The 22953-nt window shown below is 38.5% G+C and overlaps 2 protein-coding genes across 3 annotated transcripts in view; one reads left to right on the forward strand and one right to left on the reverse strand.

Annotated features, from left to right (window-relative positions):
* Positions 1 to 10738, reverse strand: part of NUP155 (nucleoporin 155) — a 30826-nt gene extending 20088 nt beyond the window's left edge. Inside the window, exons 1-14 of one of the 2 annotated variants that reach the window (XM_035309540.1) lie at positions 10514 to 10738; positions 9586 to 9723; positions 9159 to 9255; positions 7941 to 8011; positions 7254 to 7346; positions 6309 to 6475; positions 6060 to 6165; positions 5722 to 5795; positions 5318 to 5409; positions 5085 to 5182; positions 3942 to 4094; positions 3351 to 3451; positions 1755 to 1925; positions 664 to 774 (exon numbers count right to left, since the gene is read on the reverse strand). In XM_035309540.1, coding sequence (XP_035165431.1) covers positions 664 to 774; positions 1755 to 1925; positions 3351 to 3451; positions 3942 to 4094; positions 5085 to 5182; positions 5318 to 5409; positions 5722 to 5795; positions 6060 to 6165; positions 6309 to 6475; positions 7254 to 7346; positions 7941 to 8011; positions 9159 to 9255; positions 9586 to 9723; positions 10514 to 10649 — 1608 coding nt within the window. In that variant the 5' untranslated portion in view covers positions 10650 to 10738. The remainder of the gene's footprint in view (positions 1 to 663; positions 775 to 1754; positions 1926 to 3350; positions 3452 to 3941; positions 4095 to 5084; positions 5183 to 5317; positions 5410 to 5721; positions 5796 to 6059; positions 6166 to 6308; positions 6476 to 7253; positions 7347 to 7940; positions 8012 to 9158; positions 9256 to 9585; positions 9724 to 10513) is intronic. The other variant, XM_035309541.1, reaches the window with a different exon arrangement.
* Positions 10739 to 10777: 39 nt separating this feature from the next.
* Positions 10778 to 22953, forward strand: part of WDR70 (WD repeat domain 70) — a 141112-nt gene continuing 128936 nt past the window's right edge. Inside the window, exons 1-5 of the mRNA XM_035309542.1 lie at positions 10778 to 10891; positions 10977 to 11039; positions 11268 to 11351; positions 13688 to 13802; positions 18919 to 19108. Of these exons, the coding sequence (XP_035165433.1) occupies positions 10873 to 10891; positions 10977 to 11039; positions 11268 to 11351; positions 13688 to 13802; positions 18919 to 19108 (471 nt within the window). The 5' untranslated portion in view covers positions 10778 to 10872. The remainder of the gene's footprint in view (positions 10892 to 10976; positions 11040 to 11267; positions 11352 to 13687; positions 13803 to 18918; positions 19109 to 22953) is intronic.

The raw sequence follows: 22953 nt of genomic DNA on the forward strand, positions 1-22953 counted from the left end.
CACAAATTAAGACTGCTTGAAGAAAAACATCTATACAGGCAATAATGGTTGGCATATCGTCACGGACTATTCAAATATCACTTACATCAAAGCACAAGACAATAGATTACAGTGAACATTCACTACAGATACTATCAGTACTAGTCAAATTAAATTAATAATCCACTATAGCTTCCTTCCTGCTTGTTTGTTATTTATCCTAAGCAAAAAGTAGACCAATCCTAGAGAGTTATACTGGCCTTCAAAATATAAAAACCTCTATGGTTTTTTATAGTGGTAGGAATTTATACAGTGGTATGGTTTTAAGTAGTGGTAGGAATTCAACTTTTTTAAAGAAAACTCTCTCCCCATGGTTTTAGTTTGACTCCTTTCTTAAACTAAGAACTGTGTTATAGTCCTGTATAGAAGAATTTCAGGGAAAGTGATCTATGCTTCAATTTTTACATATCATATAACAAGGAATTATATCTCAGTATACAATCTTGGTTTATGAAGACAATACAGAAGGAAAAGCTAATACTTGAAACAATAAATGAAAAGTTAACTAGAATTTTGTAGTAACAACAATAAAAAAGATACATGCTACAGAAGGCAATTAAATTTCCAGTAAGGCCAGTTAAGTATTATAAATCTTGTTTTTCATAACAAGTCAAAAATTCTTACCTGATGCAACTTGAAAAATCTTTCAATCTCTTCTCCATCTCCACCTATATTGCTAACAAGAAGATGCCGCAGCTGGTCAACAGGTCTGAGTTTATGAAACATAAAGCTCCCCTAAAAATTACCCAGAATAATACAAAGTTAGAATAAGGTTACTTTACTGGTCATACCAACACCCTTCCCAACAATCTTTAGCTTTACTGCTCTCCAAGATTTCCTTAATTACACTAGTGGATCAAAGTGTAACATGAATGGTAGCTAAAGCCTAGTTCCCATTCAAATGCAGAAAATTCTCTACCAAGAAGGCAAAACAAAAAAAAACCCTGCAATGGCTATATACCCTCCAGAAACAGAGTTGGTTTTGCTCTTCTTCACCTAATATGAAGCACACAATACAAACGTAAAGCCTCTCATTCTCTTTATACACTTGCTGTATGTATCACATAAATCTTCAGAATTGCCTGGAAAAAAAAATTAGGACCAAAACCATGGTAAGACTATTTTGCCTGCATCCACACTAACTGGAGAGGGTCTGACTAGCTACCATTAAATAAATGCAAGTTGAATCTAAAGGTTGCAGAACAGTAATGATTTATTAAGCATCTTTTAAAAGTCCTAATTTGCTAAGACATAAGTACCCTAAAATATTACTAAATGTAGTAAGAAGTGGGAAGCTTTATTTTTAAAAAACAAACAAATAAAAATCCTTTGTTCAAATTTTAGCTGCTAACTGTATTTACTGAAACCGTACTTTCCAGACAGCACATTTCTGTTTCAATTTTTTACAACCATGAATTTGAACAAGGTTAAAAGAATGTTTCACATGATCTGTTTGTACAAGGGTTCTGTCTCCTCAGGCCAACAGAAGTGATTAATGCACTGTACAAGAGAAGCTGTCTCCATAGCTTTGATTCAAGTTACAATATATACTGACAGTTTAAGCAATATTCCTCTTTTCCTTTTATGTTCAGAATAAAATCATAAAAATTCATTCAAAATTAATAAACTATGAATAAACATCTACAGATTTGCATCAGTCTTTCAGCTTTGTATTTATCCTTTTGATTTCCTATATTAAGAGGAGCAATACTCACCTGGGCTGAAAGCAGAACAAACTTCTTAGGTGGCAGCATGTGTTGCTGCACAACAACAGGGGAATCAGTTATTGGAACAATATCTTTATTGAGAGGTGTCACAATCTTCTGACCTTTAAATTCATCAATAGCAGAAAGAGCCCAGGAATGCCCATCAACACGGGTGGTCATCTGAACAACACATAAACAACATCCAAAGTTTGATAACAGATATGGATTTTGTACATTGTGTAGATATTTTACTATTTAAAATTACACAGGCAAGAAACTATTCTTGACACAAGAAAACTAAGAGGAAATGAGCAAGTTCTTGTGCCATCTAGCAGACTATCAGCAAATTCACAGCTATACATTGCTTCTTTTGTGGGATAGGGACAGTGTTTTCTAAGGGTAAAAAAACCTTATACAGTGCTTTTAGTGTTGCTACCATATAAAGAGAGACAATCTGCTGAACATATCAGAATCAAATACCAAAGTTATTATGAATTTTATTTATTTTTAAGGAAACCAAACATACTGCTACTGATCATAAGGGTTTGTGAGATTTTTCACAGTTGGCAGCAGCTCTTTAAAGATGCCATATGGTAGGGAAGATGCTCCTGAAAACTCTATACACTGAGGAAAAACTGCTGTTCAATAACACGCTGCAGGTTTTTTGGAGGAAACCTCATGCCTGTAACTTTAAAATGCCTTGGAAAAGCAGAGAAGTCAGCACATGGAATGTTTATGTGTATTTTTTTTTTGTAGAGAAGGAAGCTGCAGCAATGATAAAACTTCTTGTTAACTGTTATTAAAACAGCAGATAAAACAAAACCTGACTTGGAAACCGCTATGTTTATGCAGCTTCCCCATTCACTCAAATTCTACCTCTGCCCCATACTCTTTTTGGAAACACTAAAAAGCAGCAGAAAAGCCAAGTCTTGCTTCAGTGCTGAAGCACATGCAACGTTCTCTCTGATGTGATGCATAAGGCAACTAAACCTAGCTCCTCCTACAAACTACTGTAACAACTAAGGAAAAAAAAGAGGAAAAAATGAGTGAAATAATAAAGAGAATTAATGAAGATGTGACATATCTGTTTGAGTAAAGAATTCCAGTATCCAATTCCAGTATCTCTACCATCTGTATTTTAGACAAACTTCCTTGCCAAATTTTATCCTTCTCAATGAACACCACTTTGCACTGGGGATCATGCTTTGCACATAACTGTATGTAGCATGCAGCATGCCACAGACAATAATATGAAACAAATAAGACATTTTCCAATATGTTAATTCTAAATTGTCTTAGACTTAGAAGTCAAAGCAATTGGTTTTCATACATAGCCTGCATGAAGCTATACAGTATGGATGAACTTGGAATTCCTACTAAGATACCAGTTTCAATTTACTTTCTAAACTGCCCACTAAACTTTTTTTTTTTTTTTAAAATTTAAAGCTTATTGATTAGTAGCTTTTTAAGTGTTTCTAAACTTCTCATTTAAGTTTTTCAGCAACCTACTAATTTCTTGCAGACAGTATTACTCATGTATCTGTTCTCAAGAAGAAAAAAAAAATCTAAAATCCATCAAAATTACATGAAAGTTTACTTTAGTACCTGTGTTTCCATCATTGGCTTTTGAAAAGGGAAAGAATCATGATTGATACACCACAGTATGTCATTATCCTCATTTTCTGAAGCTACCATCAGCAGGACTCCTAGCAAGAACAGGGATATTAAGGTTGCATTAGGTGTGATTAATCAAGTATCGCACCTACCAATACATACCAAAAAATATACCACTCTAATTAATTCCTTATTTACCAAAAATCAATCTTTAAAGTCCAAACCACACAATCTGATAACATCTCTTGGTTTTCTGTATCATAAGGTTATTAGTAGGCCACTATCAACATCATCTTACCTTTTCTCTGAAAGCTACAAACAGAAATGAGCCTACAGTACATAGAAAATGCCTCATAAAAATTAGATGTTTAAAGAGAACCTAGATGGAAAACCATTTGGAAACTACTTCAAATATAAAATCAATATGCTTGACTGAAAGGGTCAGCAACACCACGGTGTGTGCTTCCATCCCTTCAAATTACCTGATATAAGATAGTGTGATAGTGGCTGTCACACACACACACAAAAATTATAATAATAAAAAAAAACTACTGTTCTTCTGAGCTGTGTTCCACTGCTTACCTTTGCTATAAAGAGCTCTGTGAACCTTTGAGGGCTTCTCCACATTAGAAGATGCTGAAAATCCAGGTGGCAAACGGACATGAACCAATGTTAACATAGAGGGACGAGCTGTTGGATGCTTAAATTGTGAAGTACTAAAATACAGTCGGACACCTAAACATAATGGAAAAAAAGGTCAATTACATGCAATCTTATGTAACTATGACTAAAGTGTTGTTGCTGCAGCTAATTGACATAAAGCTAGTTTCAGACTCAGAACAAATTCTGCACAGATGCTACATTTCTTGCTAAAATACATGAAGATAAAGGCTTTTAATCTAGCTCTATCACTACTTTCCTGAATACTTGTCATACCACTTTCTGCTGGTTTTATTATAAACTACAGATAATAATTTGCGTGACCACATTATACTTGCATCAAATGTCAAAACAATTTGGTTATGTAAAACAAGACACCAGAATGAAATAAATGTTTCCAAAATTTGTGTTATGTAGTTGTAGTTTAACCTGGCAGACAGCTAATCATCACACAGCCTTTTGCTCACTTTCCCCCCTCCCAGCAGGATGGGGGAGTCAACCAGGAAAAAAATTAATAAAAAAGGTAAAACTTATGGATTGAGATAAAGACAGTTTAATAGGATAGAAAAGGAAGAGAAAATGCTAATTGTGAAATTAATAAAGAAAACAAATGATGTGTAGTTCAATTGCTCACCACCTGCTGCCAACACCTGGGCAGTGGGTCCCCTGCCCCAGCCACCCCCTCCCCACACAGTTTTATTGTTCATCATGACACTATATGGTATGGAATATCCCTTTGGCCAGTTGGAACTGGCTGTCCTGGTTCTGTCCCCTCTGAGCTTCTTATGCTCCCCCAGCCTCTTCACTGGCAGGGCAGTAAAGTGAAGCTGAAGAGTCCATGACTTGGTGTAAGCGCTGCTCAGCAACACCTACCAAACTGTCATTATCAGTGTTATTCTCATCCAAAATACAAAATACAGCACCATACCAGCCACTAGGAAGAAAATTAACTAACCCAGCTGAAACCAGAACATACGTAAAATGGAAAACGTCTGCCAATTTTATTAAGCTGTGCAGATATCATTTATCTGTTAAAAAGGGGGGTAAATCACATTTCTTTCTTACCTGCGTGTGTGATTGCCAGCAGTTGACAGTCTATGGATTCAGAATTTTCAATCACTGCTATTTGAACAATAGGTTTAAATACAGAACGATCTATTGTTCTAGAAAACAAAACAAAAAAATACTTGTACTCTCAATCCGAAGAAACAAACAAAAACACTTTCTTCAAAAAAATATACCATGACATTATTGACCTAAAATATGATCTTTTTACTTTATACCTATCATACATTTACCTGGCAATGCTCCCAGCAGCAGAAACTATGGCATTTTGTGAAAGAGAAGTAACCCTGGTCATTCCTTGACCATCTTGACCCAAATCGTAAACCTGTAATTTAATAAGACAGCTTAGAGATTTAAAATTGCATTACTTCATACAGCCTCATCTATTATGCAGCAACTCAAACACTACTTTCACACTATCATCATGTTTCTATATGGCTGAAGGAAAGATCAAAAGGCTATTGTTTCCTCAGAATAAATTATTTTAGGTCTTGGGTAAACACTTTTTTCAGAAAGATAAAGTGTAATAATATCCTGATGCAACTATAGAGAGTTTCTAGGTACTGAGGAAAACTTAAAATATTTGTATACATATTAGTAACACATTGCAAAAAGTCATTAAGAGTAAGTAACATACTTGCAGTACTCCTTTTTCTGAACGGGTGTATAAGATATTTCGCGAGTTGTCAATGGCAATTTGAACTACAGGATCTTGGGAGATGGAAAAGAAACAGTAGAAGTAACAAATTAAAAATGGAATCGGTGAAAACAAGTTTAAGTCAGAATATCACTAAAATAAATAACTGCAAATCAACAAAAAATGCAGGAGCCCCAGAGAACTCTTAGGGGAGATGATATAAAAGAGCAAACAATTTCACACAACTATTAGTAAACTAAAAGAAAATTGAACAAAAAAGTGTAATTATTTCAAGTTTACATTAAAGTATTGGGTAAGTCTTTTGCATCGGTACTTACCATCCTCTGAGAATGTGAACTGTAGCAACGAAGGAATAAGGAAAGACAGTGTGCTCTTTGAATGATTAATTTTCCTACATCGCTGGCTAAACCAACCTGCCTCAGCCTACAATTTAAAACAGACACATTGTTGAAACAAAGCAAAACAAAAACCAAGGCAAACTATTAGTTAAAACAAACAAAAGTCATTAACAGTACAATTACGAAAACAAGTAAAAATCTAAATGCCTGCGTGTAACCCATAATTACCTGGTAAGCAACTTCATACAAGCATCCATCCTTTCCAGCCAAAAAGATACGTCCATTATCAGTGGATGTTATTGCCAGAATGTAAGTATTGTCAGTAGGGAGTGAATAGAGAGGGTCTGGTAGCAGCTGCATTCCTCCAGACATACTATCATTGAGTGATCCAGTACCTTAAATAAACAAAAAAAAAATAAAACTTTTTAATCTCTAGAAATGTTACAGATTTATAAACATTATTGGCTTGTGATTAGAAGCATTTCAGAAAACATGAAAAATTACAGGAGATTTTATTGTTATTAAAAAAGATCTGGAAAAGCTATTGTTATAAGTGAACTGCAGAGTAATCAATCTTCTGTTTTTTAAAGAAATAAAGCAAATACACTTTATAGATTTCAAAGTACAGAAGTACAATATTCTTATAATAGTTTTTGTACGTTTGTTGTTTTCTGTGAGTTGTTTTCTTCTCTAAATCCCAATAATTCTAAAACTAATTTCTGCATTTCTCTTTCACAGCATGATAATTGATAATATAAAAACAGAAGAAAATGATTGTAACCCTCTTTTTTTTTTTTTTTTAAAAAAAACAATTCTATATTGTTTCCTCTTACTACATATGGAATGAAAAACTTGGTATCAGGTTCTTGTTTTCTGGGATTAGAATATAAATGCCAACCAGGTTAACGTGAACAATATTACTCAACCCTCCTATGGGAGTACTGGATACAGCAGGTGTGCACCCTAAGAAAAGGGAACTATTTTACCATGTTTCTAACATGATTTAAAAATTAGCAAGCACATGTTCTTGTTTCCCTTTCTTTCCTCTTTTTTTTTTAATAGCTATTAATGAGCCATTGTATATTTATAGAGTTGTTAATTCACAATTGAGAATACTACCCTAATATGTTCTTTAATGTACCTAAATGGAAGAGAAAAAAAAGAGAGAACTACCTGCTTGTATATTAGAGCAACTGAGCCCTAAAATCACAATATCCACAGGAGTTGCCAGAACAAGTAAGTGTCGTACGTGAGGCTGGAATATACCTAAAGTGCAAAAGAAAATTAGATTTTAGTTTGCAGTCAACTCTCAGACTCACAATGACTGTATCCACTGTATGCATGAGGTTGATACAGCGAATGGTTAGAGGGAACAGTCATATTTAAGACCTCAGAATCTGTGAATCTAGTATTACCTAACTATCAGTCAGCAGTTCAGTTTCCAGTTCACGAAATAGAAGAATTTAAAAATGACTTTTTAATATATACATATATTTTTCTTTTACATTCAATCTTACTACCACTGCAACTTTGACTTTGGTGTTATCGAAGCAGTAGCTATGAAAAGAACCACGTGCTAGAAATCAGGATCTCAAGGAAGTTGTCACTTGAATGGGACAACTTATAAGCAGTACAAATGTTAAGAGTATGATGTGAGTATGCGCTTGCAAAAAGCGCAGGCTCAGAGTAAATGATTGTTAAGCTAAACATTATCTTTAGCTTGTAATTTAGTGATGTTTCTAAAACACAAGCTGAAACATTTATCTTGCATATATAGATGTAAAACACAGATTTTTATGTATACAGATATAAAAAACATACAGAAAATTAATTAGCCATCTAGTCATGGTCACTCCGTACCTCCCTTTGGTTTTACAAGACCCACAGCAAGGATAGTTTCACTGAGGCCATCAAAATAAGCTAGATCTCCCCTGTTAACGAACAAGGAAAAAAACCTGCATGAGACTTGTTACGTAGTATCACATAATTACAAAATAAAGTCAGATAGTGTATATTTAAAAATTAATAGTTATTGTAATTCTGTGAATATGTACTAGAAGGTGCTGAAGCCATCTACAGCTTTTGATTTGCGTGAAAACAGGTCCAGCTGAATGGAATGACAGAGCCATAGCTGAGTTTCAAACCTGAAACCAAACTGTAGTATTTTATATTTCTGGATTTTGTTAATTCATGCATTCCACTCTGAATTACACAAAGCACCACCTACAACACCAATTAACATCTAGAGGGAGGAACATAAATTACACCTTTTTCTCATGAAAACATATCTAATGCAAAAATAATAAAAAAATATATGTCCTCCACAGTACCTTACCTTTAATGTTATTATGTGTGGCGTTATCTGGTGAATGTACCTAATTGATGTATTTTAAACTTTATGACACAAAGTAAATGTACTGAGAGGTGCTACATGAGAAGCACTCTTAACTTTAATCTTAAGAAATTCAGCAAATTCTATAAAACAATTCCTACGAAAATTCTTACAAAAATACGATTCTTAAAAAAGCAGAATTAGACAAATAAGGAAACAAACCTGGAAATTATAAAATGCCATTTGAAAAGATGTTGAAATTATTTTCAGTTTTATGCATCCTTTAGACAGGAAAGCTTCAATCACAATACTTTAAAAATAGTTAGCCTATACAGCCAAGGTACTAAGGTCATATTATTTATCATTGTGGAAATGACTGGCTGCTGTACATGTATCAGTGTACTTACCAAATCTACTTAGGTTAGTTAGGCAATTAGTGTGTAACTACTTTTTTGGGGGCATAATGAAAACCCTAGCCATAATACAGCAAAAATGTCAGGACATCAGTTATGTCAAACCCTAAGCAAATGCAATTTCTCTTCTTTCATGTCTAGATAGTTTGAGAGCACTATTACTAACTCTTAAAACTCCTTAAACACTTACTAATTAAAATTTTTAGTAAAACCTAAAATGAATCAAGATAACTTCATCTGAATAGCACTCCTCTGTGTTACAAATAAACAATTTTGGACTGCTACAATTACTTAAATCCAATATAATACCATCAGGAATGTGTTTGTACATACCCATCTTCGTAGTTCCACATAAAAATGTCACTGTCAATGGTTAGCCATGCTCTGCTGATTTCTGGAAACACTCCCATCATACAATTGCATTGCATATCTGAAGCATTGCTCATGTAAGGACTAAATGTATTTTGACCAGCAAAGGCAAAATCTCCTTTGAACATTTTAAAAATTTATTGCTTTACATACAGAAGCACACAAACTATATAGCATAAACATTTGAAGTCCCTCATACAGGAACTAATTCCACCAGCACCCCTATATAGATTGAACTTATTGGACCGTTAGAAAGGGAACATAAACAACACCAAAGTTCATTTCTAGGAGTCTGACAGATCTATTGGGGAAAAATGATTAGGAGAGAGGAGAAGTTTGTTTCTCTTATTATTACATATACAATATAACACGTTATTTTTCATCAGGATACGTCCAAACTGCTCCACTAGCTCTGGAGGAAGTGGGACTCTGCGGACTGAGCTGATCTCTGGAAGATTAGGTATTGACAGCAGACCTGGACCTTGCAAAGGATAATCCATATCTGTCATACCAGAAACGGTGGGGCTACCTGCAATTAAGAACAACAGCATACACAAAAAATTAGACTTCCTATAAAAAATTAGATGCATAAGAAAACAAAAATCTTTTTCTATTTTTTCATGATTTTTTTCCTTATTCCGTGAAAACAGATCCACAAATAGATTTACAAACAAACTCTTTGAATAAGTCATCTCACCCCCAGCCTACTCTTTTACCCCATTTTCCCCATGGGACTCTGCAGCCTGTTTTCTGTTGTATGGCCAGGCATTAAATACGTGATGTGAAGAAGCCAGGAGCATGCTTACTTAGAAAGCCTGATTTGCATTCCCAGTATCAATTTAAAATTTCCTTTCTCCCACGTTGCTTTATGGGATGCCACTGCAGAATGACAGAGGCAGCTACAGTTCGACCACGGCTGGGATGGCGTTGTAACGGAAAACAACCTGTTATCTGAAGGCATGTGCTGGCAGCACACCGACCAGGTCGCCCGGAGCTCCAACACTCCTCTTCACAGCCCCCTGGCCACACAGCCGGCACCATAGCTCGGGCTGCTCGCAGCCCCAGGGAGGACAAAAGGCGCGTTGGGAAGCGCTATCCCAACTACACGTGGCGCAGCGCTCCCGATAAACGGATGCATTTCGGGGCATTTCGGAGCTTTCCGTGCTGCCCGCGGCTCTGAGGGCGGCGCTGGGCGCCTTGTGGCCCCGCAGCATGGAGCGGGAAACCGGCGTGGCCGAGGAGCCAGCCCCGGGCCCGCTCCCCCCCAACCGCTTCCCCGACACCTCCCCGCGGCCCCCCGCGCCCCGCCGGCCGCTCACCGGGCGCCGGCACGGCCAGCAGCTCGGACAGGTCCGGGTAGCAGCGGTCGTCCTGGATCTGCCGGTCAATGATGCGGCCCGCGGCCTCCAGCGCCTCGTGCGCGGCGGGCGCGGCGGGGCTCATGGCGGCGGGCATGGCGGGGCCGGGCCGGGCCGGGCCGGGCCGGGCCAGGGACCGGGACCACGACGCGACCAGCACCGGGAGCTGCCCGCCCGCCTCTCCGCGCCAAATCCCGGCGGTCCCCGCGCTGCTGACGCCGTTCCGCCGGGCGGGGACAGCAGGGGCGTAGCGGCGGGAGGGGGCGGCCCGGCCCCGCGGCTTCCTCCCCGCGCTGTTGTGGTTCCGGGCCGGCCGCGGCATGGAGCAGGCGGAGGGCGGTGAGCACCGCGACGGGACCGGGCAGCGCCGGCCCCGCGACCCTCTGCTGACCGCTTTTATCTTCCCTCCTTTTTCTCTTTGCAGACGCCGAGATGCTGGCGGGAGCCGACCCGGAGCTGGCGGCCACCATGGGCTTCTCCGGCTTCGGTAAGTCCCGAGGGGCTTCTGGGGACGGCTGGGGGTCCCACGGCGGGCAGCGGTGTCCCCAGGGTGGGCTGGGGGCTGTGAGGGGCTGGCGGTACTGGGGTCCCCCCTCCCAGCCCTGCGGTCCCCCCCCCCAGCCTTGGGGTCCCCCCCCCGCAGCTCCCGCACTGCCTGTCACCAGGGTGAGCCATAGTCAATCTCCTTTTTAACTCCTTTTTCCATTTTTTTTAGGGAAGAAAGCTCGCACTTTTGACCTCGAAGCCATGTTCGAGCAGACAAGGAGGACTGCCGTGGAAAGGAGCAGGAAGGTCTTAGGTAAGGAACGTGTGTGCTGTCAGCTAGTGCATCTTAAAATGTGTTTTGTTTGTTTGTGTGTTGGGGTGATAAGGTGTGTCGGACTGGCTATTTAGAAAGCAAATAAATGTGGTTTTGCTGGAGAAGGACAGTCCTAAATCATCTGGGGATTGATAAGTAGGCAAGTTACTAACTTACGTTATCAGACCATGCAAGAGATCTGCCGGTGCAAGGTTCTTGTTGTGTGGCATTGGACATGGACACAGATAAAAATGAATTCATGTAAAAGACTCTCTTATTTGAAATTTTGGAAGTTCCCTTCCAAAATTCAAAGGGAACTTGCTACAAAGAGCTTTAATCTAGAGAGTACAAAATAAAAAATGAAATGTGACCTATGGCATACAGCAGGTTATACAGCAGCCCGCAAGTTTTTCTGTCTTCGGCTGTTCTGGAAGTGTGTGGGCGTTTCAAGGTGGTGGCTTGAGAGTAAATAATGATGGAAATTGCGTGTTTGGCTGCCCATATCCAAGCAAGCACCATTCCAAAGATGGTCCTTTTGGAGACACTTGGATTTGTGGTGGTTTTTACCTTGCTGGGCAGCTGAGCTCCACCACATCTCTCTCATTCCCCTCCTTAGAAAAAGAGGGGAAAATGAAAGTATGATGGAAAGAAAAGAAAACAACCCACAGGTTGAAATAAGGATAATTTAATTAACGGGAAAAGGAAGATGGAAAGATGAATCTTACCTGTAAAGGAAACACAGCATATTATTCATTACAAAATCAGTCATTTTACCAAAAATGACAAAGCTTTTATGTAATTCAGCTCTTTTTTTTTTTTTTAATATGAGCATTTTCAAATTTCTCAAAATACACTGTTGACTTTTAACTATAGTAACAATTATAGGAAAATGTAATAATTATAGGAGTTATTAAGACCTGGGGAACTACAGGCCAGTCAGTCTCACTTCTGTGTCTGGCAAGATCACGGAGGAGATCCGCCTGGAAACTGCTAAGGTGCATGGAAAATGAGGAGGTGACTGATGGCAGCCAACATGGCTTTGCTAAACGCAGATTGTCCTTGACAAGCCTGCTGGCCTATTACTACGGGGTTACGGTATAGGTGGATAGGGAAAGAGCAACCAATGTCATCTACCTGGACTTGTGCAGAGCATTAGACACTGTCCCACACAATATCCGTGTCTCTAAAGTGGAGAGACATAGATTTGATGGATGGACCATTTGGAGTGTAAGAGCTGTGGTCAACAGCTCAGTGTCCATGCGGAGATCAGTAACAAGTGGTGTTCCTCAGGAGTCAATATTGGAACTGGCATTGTTTAATGTCTTTGTTGGTGACATGGACATTGGGATTGAGTGCACCTTCAGCAAGTTGCCAATGACACCAAGCTGTGTAGTGCAGTCAACACGCTGGAGGGAAGGGATGCCATCCAGAGGGACCTGGACAGGCTTGAGACATGTGCCCATGCGAACCAGGTCCTGCACCTGGGCCGGGGCAATCCCAAGCACAAAGACAGGCTGGACAGAGAATGGATTGAAAGCAGCCCTGGGGAGAAGGAACTGGGGGTGTTGATTGATGAGAAGCTTAAGATGAGCCAGCAATGTGTGCGTACAGCCCAGAAAGCCAACCATGTCCTCTGCTGCATCAAAAGTAGCATGGCCAGCAGGTTGAGGGAGATGATTCTTTCCATCTACTCCACTCTTGTGAGACACCACCTGGAGTCCTGAACCCAGCTATGGGACCTCCAACAATGGACCTGTTGGGTGAGCCCAGAAGAGAGCCATGAAGAAGATCAAAGGGCTGGAGCACCTTTCTTATGAAGGCAGGCTGAAGGAGCTGGGGTTGTTCATCCTGAGGAAGAGAAGGCTCCTGGGAGACATCATTGCAGCCTTTCCATACTTAAAGGGGGCCTACAGGAAAGCAGGAGAGGGAGGGACTCTTTGTCAGGGCGTGGAGTGATAGGACAAGGAATAATGGCTTTAAACTAAAATAGAGTAGATTTAGATTAGATATTAGGAAAAAAATATTTCCTGTGAGGGTGGTGAGGCACTGGAATGGCTTGCCTAGAGAAGCAGTGGATGCCCCATTGCTGGAGGTTTTCAAGGCCAGGTTGGATGGGGTCCTGGGCAACCTGGTTTAGAAGGTGACATCCCTTCCTTGGGGGTGGGGGGCGGTTAGAATTAGGTGATCTTTAAGGTCCCTTCCAACCCAAACTTTTTCTGTCATTTTATATAGATCTGAAAATGAAGAAGGTTGTTTTACTGTCCTCAGCAGGCCTCTAATTGTATCTTTTTTTAAAAAAAATGATTATTTGTCACTTATGTATTCTCCATATTCAGAGGCTCGAGAAAGAGAAAAGGAAGAACAGGCTGAAAAAGAACTTAAAAGTCAACACACTGAATCATTGGCTTCAGCCTCAAGTGCAACAGGAGTTCGGTCCACATTAAAACCAAGGTACTTAATTATGGGAGGTGTCATTTAACAACTGTTTAACAACTTTTTTGTCTGAAAGGTCTTTTCATGGTTGGGGTGTTTTTTTTTGTTTTTTTTTTTTTTTGGAGGGGGGAGTTGGGTGAGGGTGGAGGGTGGGTGGGGGAATGATAATTGCTTAACTTGTGTGAACATGCATATGCTATCTGAAGTCATAGAGTGGAAATGCTGTTATTTATCTGTACTTTCCTGGATCTGTCAGTATTTGTAAATATTGCAATTGTGTATATTTAATAGTTATTTAATACATAACCCTGTTTGGCATGTTTTTTTTTTTTTTTTAAATGTTATCTGTATATTTTTTGAAAATATATGGTCAAATACAGAGCATACAGGTGCTGGCTTTATTAGCAACTATAATTCCCATCTGTAAATAGCATATACTTTTTCAAGCCTGCAAAAGAATAGCAAAGCTAGGTTGAGAGACTAAGTGTGCACACTGTATGGAGTAGTGGTAGGGCTGAATAAATACTCTGATTTGATTTCAGTCTGAAATTTTCTCCAGAACTTTTCAATGTTTGCATGCCATTGACAAATAGCAAATGTTACTGCTTTGACTATTTGGATTCTTCAATGGTGCAAAATCAAAAGTGGCAACATGTAACAGTGGCCACATCACTCCTTTTTGTGACAGGGTTTGTTGACATCAATATACTGTAAATTTGCAGGGTTTTTGTGTACAGAAGACTTATAACCCATACACTACTCTGGTACACTCTTTATGTGTCTCCTAGGCTGATTGTATGTGGTAGGTTTTTACAGACAAGCCTGTAGCATTGCAGACTGTGAACAGATTTCTGTTCTAAAATTTCTTATTTGCCTGTTGATTTATGGAAAGCTCAAGTGAGCTGTGGACTCGCACTGAAGTAACTGGTCACACAATGTACTTCCCTATAGATATGTGTTATGTCTTACAGAGGAGGAAAACGTATGTGCTTCCATTCACTTTTGATGCTCTTCCTAGTGAAACAATAGAGAATGACAAGAATTAGATGCAATGGGATTGTGTACTTTGTATATACAGGTGACTTCAATATAAGGATTCTATTAAAACAAATAGTAGGCAGATGATACAGAGTGTTTTCTATCATTTCACTAAGGGATTTGAGAGGAGAGTACTCTAGGCTCTTCGGATAAAAGAAAGTAATAATTACCTATCAGCATTATGAGTTACAAAGTAGGCTCTGATAATTCACTAGGTTCCTGTTTATAATAAGGGTTTCTGTTGTTGTTTTTTAACTGAGGACTGGCATGAAAAACTCAGAACTGGAAGCTGAACATGTTAACTTGCACTATTATATTTCCTTGTAAATTATGGTACTCAGTTTAGAACTTAGTGCTTAAAACAGAAAGCTAGTGAAGGAGACACACCGTTGTGCCCCAGCCTAAATTCAGTGGGATAATCCTTCAACTGAGAGTTGAAATCTGCATTATAGGACTCAAGGGTACTTTTTTTATGATGTAGATTTTAGTTACTAAAAATTGAATTTACCACTTACTCTTTTCTCTGAAGATGGCAACACTACTTTTTTTTCTTTAAATTCCATGTACATTCATCTATCTTCGTAGCTGTCATACTAATTTTACAATTGTTAACAAGGGGTTGTTTAATACAAAAAGGTGATTCTAGTGATTCTTTTTGCTTTATGAATTAATTTGCTACAGAGAAATGTTTACAATAGTCATAGTATTATAGTATTTACACACATATGCATAAGGACAATAGTATTTACACTTTGTCAAAGAAAAGCATAGAGTCACAGAATGGTTTGGATTGGAAGGGACCTCAAAGATCACCTGGTCTCAGCCCCCCTGCCATGGGCAAAGACACCTCCACCAGACCAGGTTGCTCAAAGCCTCATCCAACCTGTCCTTGAGCACTCCAGGTATGGAGCATCCACAATATCCACAATTAGCATCTGCTAGTATATAAAAAATAAAAAGTCTAAGAAATTACAGTAGATGATGTGAGGAGAGAGAACGCATTGCGGGGGGAGGTGGGAGAGGGGCGGGGAAATGCCCACATACACAATTCTCGGGTTGTTTTTCGTTATTTTCACTCTGTGTGCCATCTGTACTCTCATCCAGCTTTCTGTTTTCCTCTTAACAGCATGTCTTGTTTATTGAGGAGGTAATGAGGGAAAGCAAAAAACAGTTCCTTATATGCCTCTTAATTGTGGGAAAGGGATTCCTTTAGCAGCATCTGATAGAGGCAGACTGTATAGCTGAAAGTTGAAACAAGTCCCATGATATGTCTGCTCTCTTGTTTTGTCATTTCTGCCTTTCCTGTTGGGACAGAGTAAACCTGCAGCTGTAGCTGGAATCCTTGGTTGTCTCTAGCAAGCTTGGAGTGTGGTGAAAAACAGCGCTGAATTTCTTTCTGATCATTTAATATAAAGAACAAATGCATAGCCTCTCTAAATGCTGAAGTGTTTGAATGCATTGATTCTACCTAGTAAATAAGGAAACTATAGGGTTAGGCAATTAGGGAGGAAGCTAGGTATTGTTCTTGGGTGTCTGTAGTAAGTCTGGGACTCTGGGATTGGAAAGGCCTCCTTCAGTCATTGTGTTATATACACTCTTACTGGCAGCAACATGGTATGTTTTGTTGCATTCCAAACTATTTTTTTTTTTGGCTTTCATGTGTCAGTTTTTCACATCAACTCTGTCACACACAAGGTGGTAAGGCCTTACAGAGAGATCTGGACAAATCAGAGACCTGGACAATCACCAATAGTATGAAGTTTAACAAGAGCCACTGCTGGATTCTGTGCATCTGGGAGGAGGCAATCCTGGCTGTAAATACTGTGGGGTGAGAGGCTGGAGATCAGCCCCATGGAAAGGGATCTGGGGGTTCTGGTCAGCAGCAAGTTGAACATGAGCCAGCAGTGTGATCTGGCAGCCAGGAGGGCTAACGGCACCCTGAGGTGCATCAGGCACAGCACTGCTAGTCAGTGAGGGGAAGGGATTGTCCTGCTCTGCTCTGCACTGGGGAGGCCTCCCCTCCAGTACTGTGTGCAGCCTCGGGTGTCACAGTATAGGAAGGGCATAAAACTGTTAGAGAGTGTCCAAAGGAGGGCTACAAAGATGGTGAAAGGTCCATAGGGCAAGATATATGAAGAATGGCTGAGGTTGCTTGGTTTATTCAGCCCAGAGCAGAGCAGGCTGAGGGGAGGCCTCATGGCGGCCTGCAGCTCCATCACAAGGGGAGCGGAGGGGCAGGCGCTGAGCTCTGCTCTCTGGGGACAGCGACAGGACCCAAGGGAATGGCATGGAGCTGGGACAGGGGAGGGTCAGGCTGGGGGTTAGGGAAAGGTTCTGCACCCAGAGGGTGGTCGGGCACTGGGACAGGCTCCCCAGGGCAGAAGTCATGGCACCGAGCTGCTGGAGTTCAAGAAGCATTTGGACAATGCTCTCAGACATAGGGTCTGACTTTTTGGGTGGTCTTTTGGGGACCCAGCAGTTGGACTTGATGATCCTTGTTGGGTCCCTTCCAACTTTGATATTCTATGATTCAGTCTTATAAAATAGTTAATTTTGGTGATACAGAACTTGAAGAATTTTGAAGGACCCAAATGTGTTTCTCAGATGCTGGAAAAGCTTTCTTACGGTAAAAGGACAGTGATTGTCCCATTACTATAGAGTGAAAGAAGCTCATTTTATTTGAGTTAGATTTATTGTACAGCCATATCCTGACCTGGGTCTTTAAATGTCTCATCACTATGCAAAACAAAGTTTGTATGTAGATGTAATATCTTTTATTAGGTTAGTAAATATAGTTGGAAAAATTAGACAAGCTTTCAGGCATGCAAGCCCTTCTCATCACTGTGACATCTGAGGACCTAATTCATGTTGGTTTTAGTTTGTTTTGATTTCTTCCTAAAGCAGGATTCCATTTGCTTATCCAAGACAAATATTTGCTGTATAACCTCTTACCTGCCTGGTGTGCAGCTGTTTTAGGGAGGTTGTGTGTTCTGTCACAATCACACAGTTCAGAACCTCTTTTCTTAGTGCTTTGTTATGTTCTTGAGCTTGTTTGTTTTTATTATAGTTTTTAAATGATAACCTAAACTTTAAGAAAAAAGGAAACACCTCTATATTCTCTTTTTCTTTCCATTATTAAAGTATCTTTTGCAGTTGGCTTTATTTTAAATATCGCTCTTAAAATCTGAGTTCCCAAAGGTTTCCTTGCAACTTGAGTTTATCTGGCTGGATCAGAAAGGAACAGCTGACTTCCACTGCAAAATATCACTTGAGTGATACTTTTTGCCTACGCTACAGTGTAAAAATGTGCTTACCCCTTTTAGACCTTGTACCAGTTAAAATACCGTGTACTTGATAACGACCAGCAGAGGGAGCCCGTTTATTTCGAATGAGCAGAATGAACGTGGAATAAATAGTTCTACTTTCTTTCCAGAAATTTTCCAATGCCAAAACCAATGTGTTTAAAACAATTGATTTAGACATCAGTGAAATGATAATTTAAATGCAACTTTTAGAATCTAGACATGTAACAGTTTACTGTACATCAAATATTTGACTGACAGTACTTGATTCCCTGTACTTCTTTACCAGCATTAAAAATCAAGTGCCATACTTCTTGTTCTTGCTCTAGTGGTGAGCCTGGATCATTACTCTTTTGAGTTCCACCACACCGAGGAAGGTGCAGAGTGTTTGGGTGTGCTGCAACCTGTAGCAGCAGCTTGGAGATGCTGTGTATCAGTGTGTTCTACTGGCTTCTAAGTATTTTACATATAAGCATATCTGAGTATTTTAAACTCATATTAGTGATGTGGCACTGTTACTTTTACATTCCACCTAACTTTCTCCTTCTTGTATTCTGCCTTTTTTTAAAATTATCTGATGCTGTGTTATTCCTTTTTTGTTTAAAGCTTTTTTATGCTTTCAAGATGATGGTTTATATACATTATGTTAATAAAAATGAGTTTACATTTTGCTCCTAATTTCATTGTTTGCAAATTTAAGTCAGTACTGAACATCTCTGATCTGAAATTCATGTGGAAGCGCCAATTTCTTAAAATACTGATATATATATATATATTTAATATTTTACATGCAGAGACACAGCTAGTAGTGAAAGTGAAGACAGCTCAGATGAAGAGTTAACTGGTCCTTCCATGCAATCCCAGACTTCTGTTCAAGGTCCAGTTGGTGGTGGTGATGATGACGATGATGAAGAATTCATTGGACCACCGCTTCCACCTGGGTTCAAGGATAGTGATGATGATGATACAGAAGAGGAAGATAATGTAAGTATTTTGTTTCTCTTTAATGTTTTAACACTTAGAGTAAACTAATTTGTTACTATGCTTTTTACTTTATGATTCAATTTTCAGGTGAAGCATGACTGTTGTTCGAAATAAAGTTTTTCTCTATTTTTTTTCCTAATGATTATTCAACAAACACAATTATTTTCATTGAAAAATACTAATGTTTTTAAAACATATGAGTCTCAACTGAAATGAATCATCAGTTAGCATATTTCATTTACTCTTTTTCTTTTCTTTTTTCCACTGTATAAAAGAACTTTACAAATAAATATTTTATAAATAGTTTAGTTTTCTTGTTTCCTAGTGCACATGTAGAATTTTTGTCAGGAAAGAAGAGGTAGTAGACTTGAGTCTAGGCAAAATCATTATGCCAAAATTGCTCTGAGAAAATGTACAGACGTAGATGATGGGTGTTTTCTTTGTGTGTGTGTTTGCTTTGAAATAAATGCCAGGCTGATTTGTTTGAGCAAATACAGGCTCTTTTTTTTTGTATGTTAAAAGTAAGGAGAAAACCAGAAACAGCCTAACCTGGGTATCGTGGATACTGAGTTGATAAATGCCTCTCTGCTTAGCTAGAAGTTTACTAGTTTGATCTTCTTTCTCCCTTTCCTCTTTCTCTCTTCATGGATTGAATGTATCATGGTAGTGGATGTTGTATGATGGTTTCTGTGCTTTTTTTTTTTTAGCAGCAATGATATAAGTCCTAGAAAAACAGCTTGCTAATGGTATTATGAACCATTTGGTAGCAGACAAAACTGATATGTTCTACTGCACAAATACAAGTCTATTCCCCCCAAAAAAAAACAATTCTCAGATGTCTCAGGAATTTCTTGCCAGTTCCTCTTCAGTTCCGGCCAGGTGTTCATCTTCTTTTTTCTTTTCTTGTAAATTCTAACCTTGAATCACGTCAAATATAATATTAAAGTTTAGAATGCTGACTGAAAAAGAATGAGAAAAGATTGAGAGAAACGTCTTAATCAGTAACTTAGCCGATTGCTAGAGGGAGCCTGACCTTGTATAATAATTCTTTGCGGTGTTTAGTGTTGCCCCTTCCCCTCTCCTGCCCTGGGAAATGAGTGGTGGGAAATTCTGATGCTTGAGGATTTTTATTGCTTTGTCTGATCTGCTTACTGATTTTCTTAATTATCAAACTGTACATTGTGGGGCCATATCCCCTGTGATCTCATCTGTACCCTATGCATGACTCATTTTGTCTTAGAGAACCAGCTGTTGATAGATCCCAAGCTATCTTTAAGAATGTTGTAAGTCATAAGTGCCTTAAGTTAACTTATGACTTGTATCTGTATCAGGAATCCCATTTACTTCAAGCTGTAATGGCACTGTGGAGTCAGCCAATATTCCTGAGAACATTATAGATCAGCAGGTTTTGGTTTCTGTGGGTCAAGTCATAATGAAGTCACTACTTCTTTTCTGTCAGATTTCATCTTTTCTCCCACTTCAGATCTGCTTGTTTAAACGTTTTTAGCTAATAGTAAGATCTGAGAATACAATACTTTATCCAGAAATTTTATCAAACGTGCATTTCTAATAGATGATCAGAGTAACAGTTACTGTCTTGAAAAGCACTTAAATGTATTGATGTTGAAGGAAGTGTTTCCTCTTTTTCAGTTTGTGCTTGATATAATTTTCAGCCTATTTCAAGATCCAGCATGTTAGCATGGATTGTGTAAATCCTATGTACTGTCTTTTTTTCAAATTGACATGAATCTGGGTTCACTACAAAGAAGAACAATGTCTGAAAGTATCTGTTAATATCTGGTAACTTCGTGCATGTATATTCTAGAAAGTGGTAAATCTCAAAAAAGTATGCTTGTTCTGCACAGGTGTTCTGTTCGTTCTTTGGGGCCTCATCAGAATGCCCTTCTACATCACAGGTCTCCCTAACTGTTCCTATTTCTCCTCCTAGAGAAGATAATTTTTTATTTTGCTGTCAACACTTTTGAAGCTTGTAACTGCATACAACACTGAGTAATTGAAGCCACACATAGAGAAGCAACCAGGCTTGGGAACAGGGTCCTGCAGGTATCTTTAATCTTTGGCAGAGTAAAAGTTCTCCAAGATGCTCAAAGGAATTCAGTGTATATGACACTAAAATAAAACAGTATCAGTGTAAACTTGAAATCATGGTAAATCCTCTCGATTAAACCCGAAGTTTAACCTCCTGTCTGCTAATATTTCACAGAAATATTACAAAAAACTTTGCATCAGAGATCTCTTATGGCTATTCATCCTTACCTTTTCTACACACTTCACTATTAATTGCTTTGTTTGTGTTAACTTGTTTACATCCTTTTTATTTTTTTTTAACAGCAAATGAGATTTGAAAGCAACAGAACTATAAACAGTCCGTAAACAAAAAAGCTATATTTCTGAGGAATGCTGGGATTTATAGTCTTCTTGTCCGGGCCTTAAGGAATTAAATTAATTTCTAATCTTAGTGTATTTAAATCGTTCTTCCTAATGATGAAAAGCATTTTGTATGTGTTGCAAAATCATGGAGAATTTTGCTTAAAAACAAGTCACACTTATCAGATTAGCTACAGTAATTGTGGTTAGTTTTCATATACCTAGATTTTTCTTTTAACTCATGCCAGAAATTACTAGGGTTTTCTTTTGAAAGTGAGAATTGATGCAAATAAAGATTTTCCCCTGGTACCATAGTCTGTTATGGAGACATCACTTTCTGCAGTTGGCAAAAAGCATCATTTATTTAGCCTGCTGTAATTCAATTCTGACATCTTAATTAAAAAATATATATATATTTATACTTCATTTAACTGTGTTGGCAGTGGTCTTTCCCACACATAGTGAATTAGCAGAATTATTTGTTTGTGTCGAAGATAAATCTAACCATATTGGTCAAGTGAGCTATGATGTAAATACACTAAATATTCAAGATCTGTTTTATTGCATCATCAGTGAAAAGCTGGCATCTTCTGACACCTCTTTTGTTGAGTAATTTTTGTCATGTGATTTTATTAGATTCACATGAACCAGAAGTCATATATATATACACACACACTATTGTTCCAGTTTATGGTGTAATTATCTCTTCCATATGAGTGGTGAGTGCTATATGAATTCCTAAATGCAGTCATGTTCAAACCTCAGATTAGTGCCAAGTGGTAGCAGACTCCTTCATTCATTCATATTTCTGGAATGAATGAGGTCCTGTGGGAAAAAGTAACTAAATGATAAGTACTAATTTAGGTAGTATTGCAGTGTTTGTTTAATAATTGAGAAATTATGGGAAGATTCATAAAAATCTTTTAAGTGTTAAAAAATTATTTTTGGCAATAGGTATGTTTGACAGAACAGGGTGAGACTTTCAGTAGTAGGGATAGCTTATGAAGTGAAGAACAAGTTATCGGCAACAAAACAGAAAACACCTGTTTCTTTTTTATCTGTGTGTTAGTGTGCTGTGTACCTGTTGTCCTCCAGCAAAGAAGGCTGTACCTTAGTGAGGCTTTGCACTTTGAAATCTCTAAAATACAATACACTATCGATGTTAATCATTTTAGTAAAAACAGCTGCATCATTGCTGTAACTTGGTATCTGACGTGCCAATAAGATACGTGGTGTTTTGTTGTTGTTTTTTACATAATTGCTTGCATGAATTTCAGATTTATGGATTCTGAGCACTGAGTATAGTTTATTTTCATTATCTCTCTCCAAATGGCAGTTGGTGTCTTGTCTAGTGAAACACTTTGGTTTAGATCTGTAAATTTTGCAGGCATGCAAAGGTGAAAACAATGCACAGAAAGAGATTTTACTTCAGCCTTTTTCAGTGTTTCTCAATTTTC

Source organism: Oxyura jamaicensis, chromosome Z (genome assembly GCF_011077185.1).
Source record: "Oxyura jamaicensis isolate SHBP4307 breed ruddy duck chromosome Z, BPBGC_Ojam_1.0, whole genome shotgun sequence".
Taxonomy (NCBI): Eukaryota; Metazoa; Chordata; class Aves; order Anseriformes; family Anatidae; genus Oxyura; species Oxyura jamaicensis.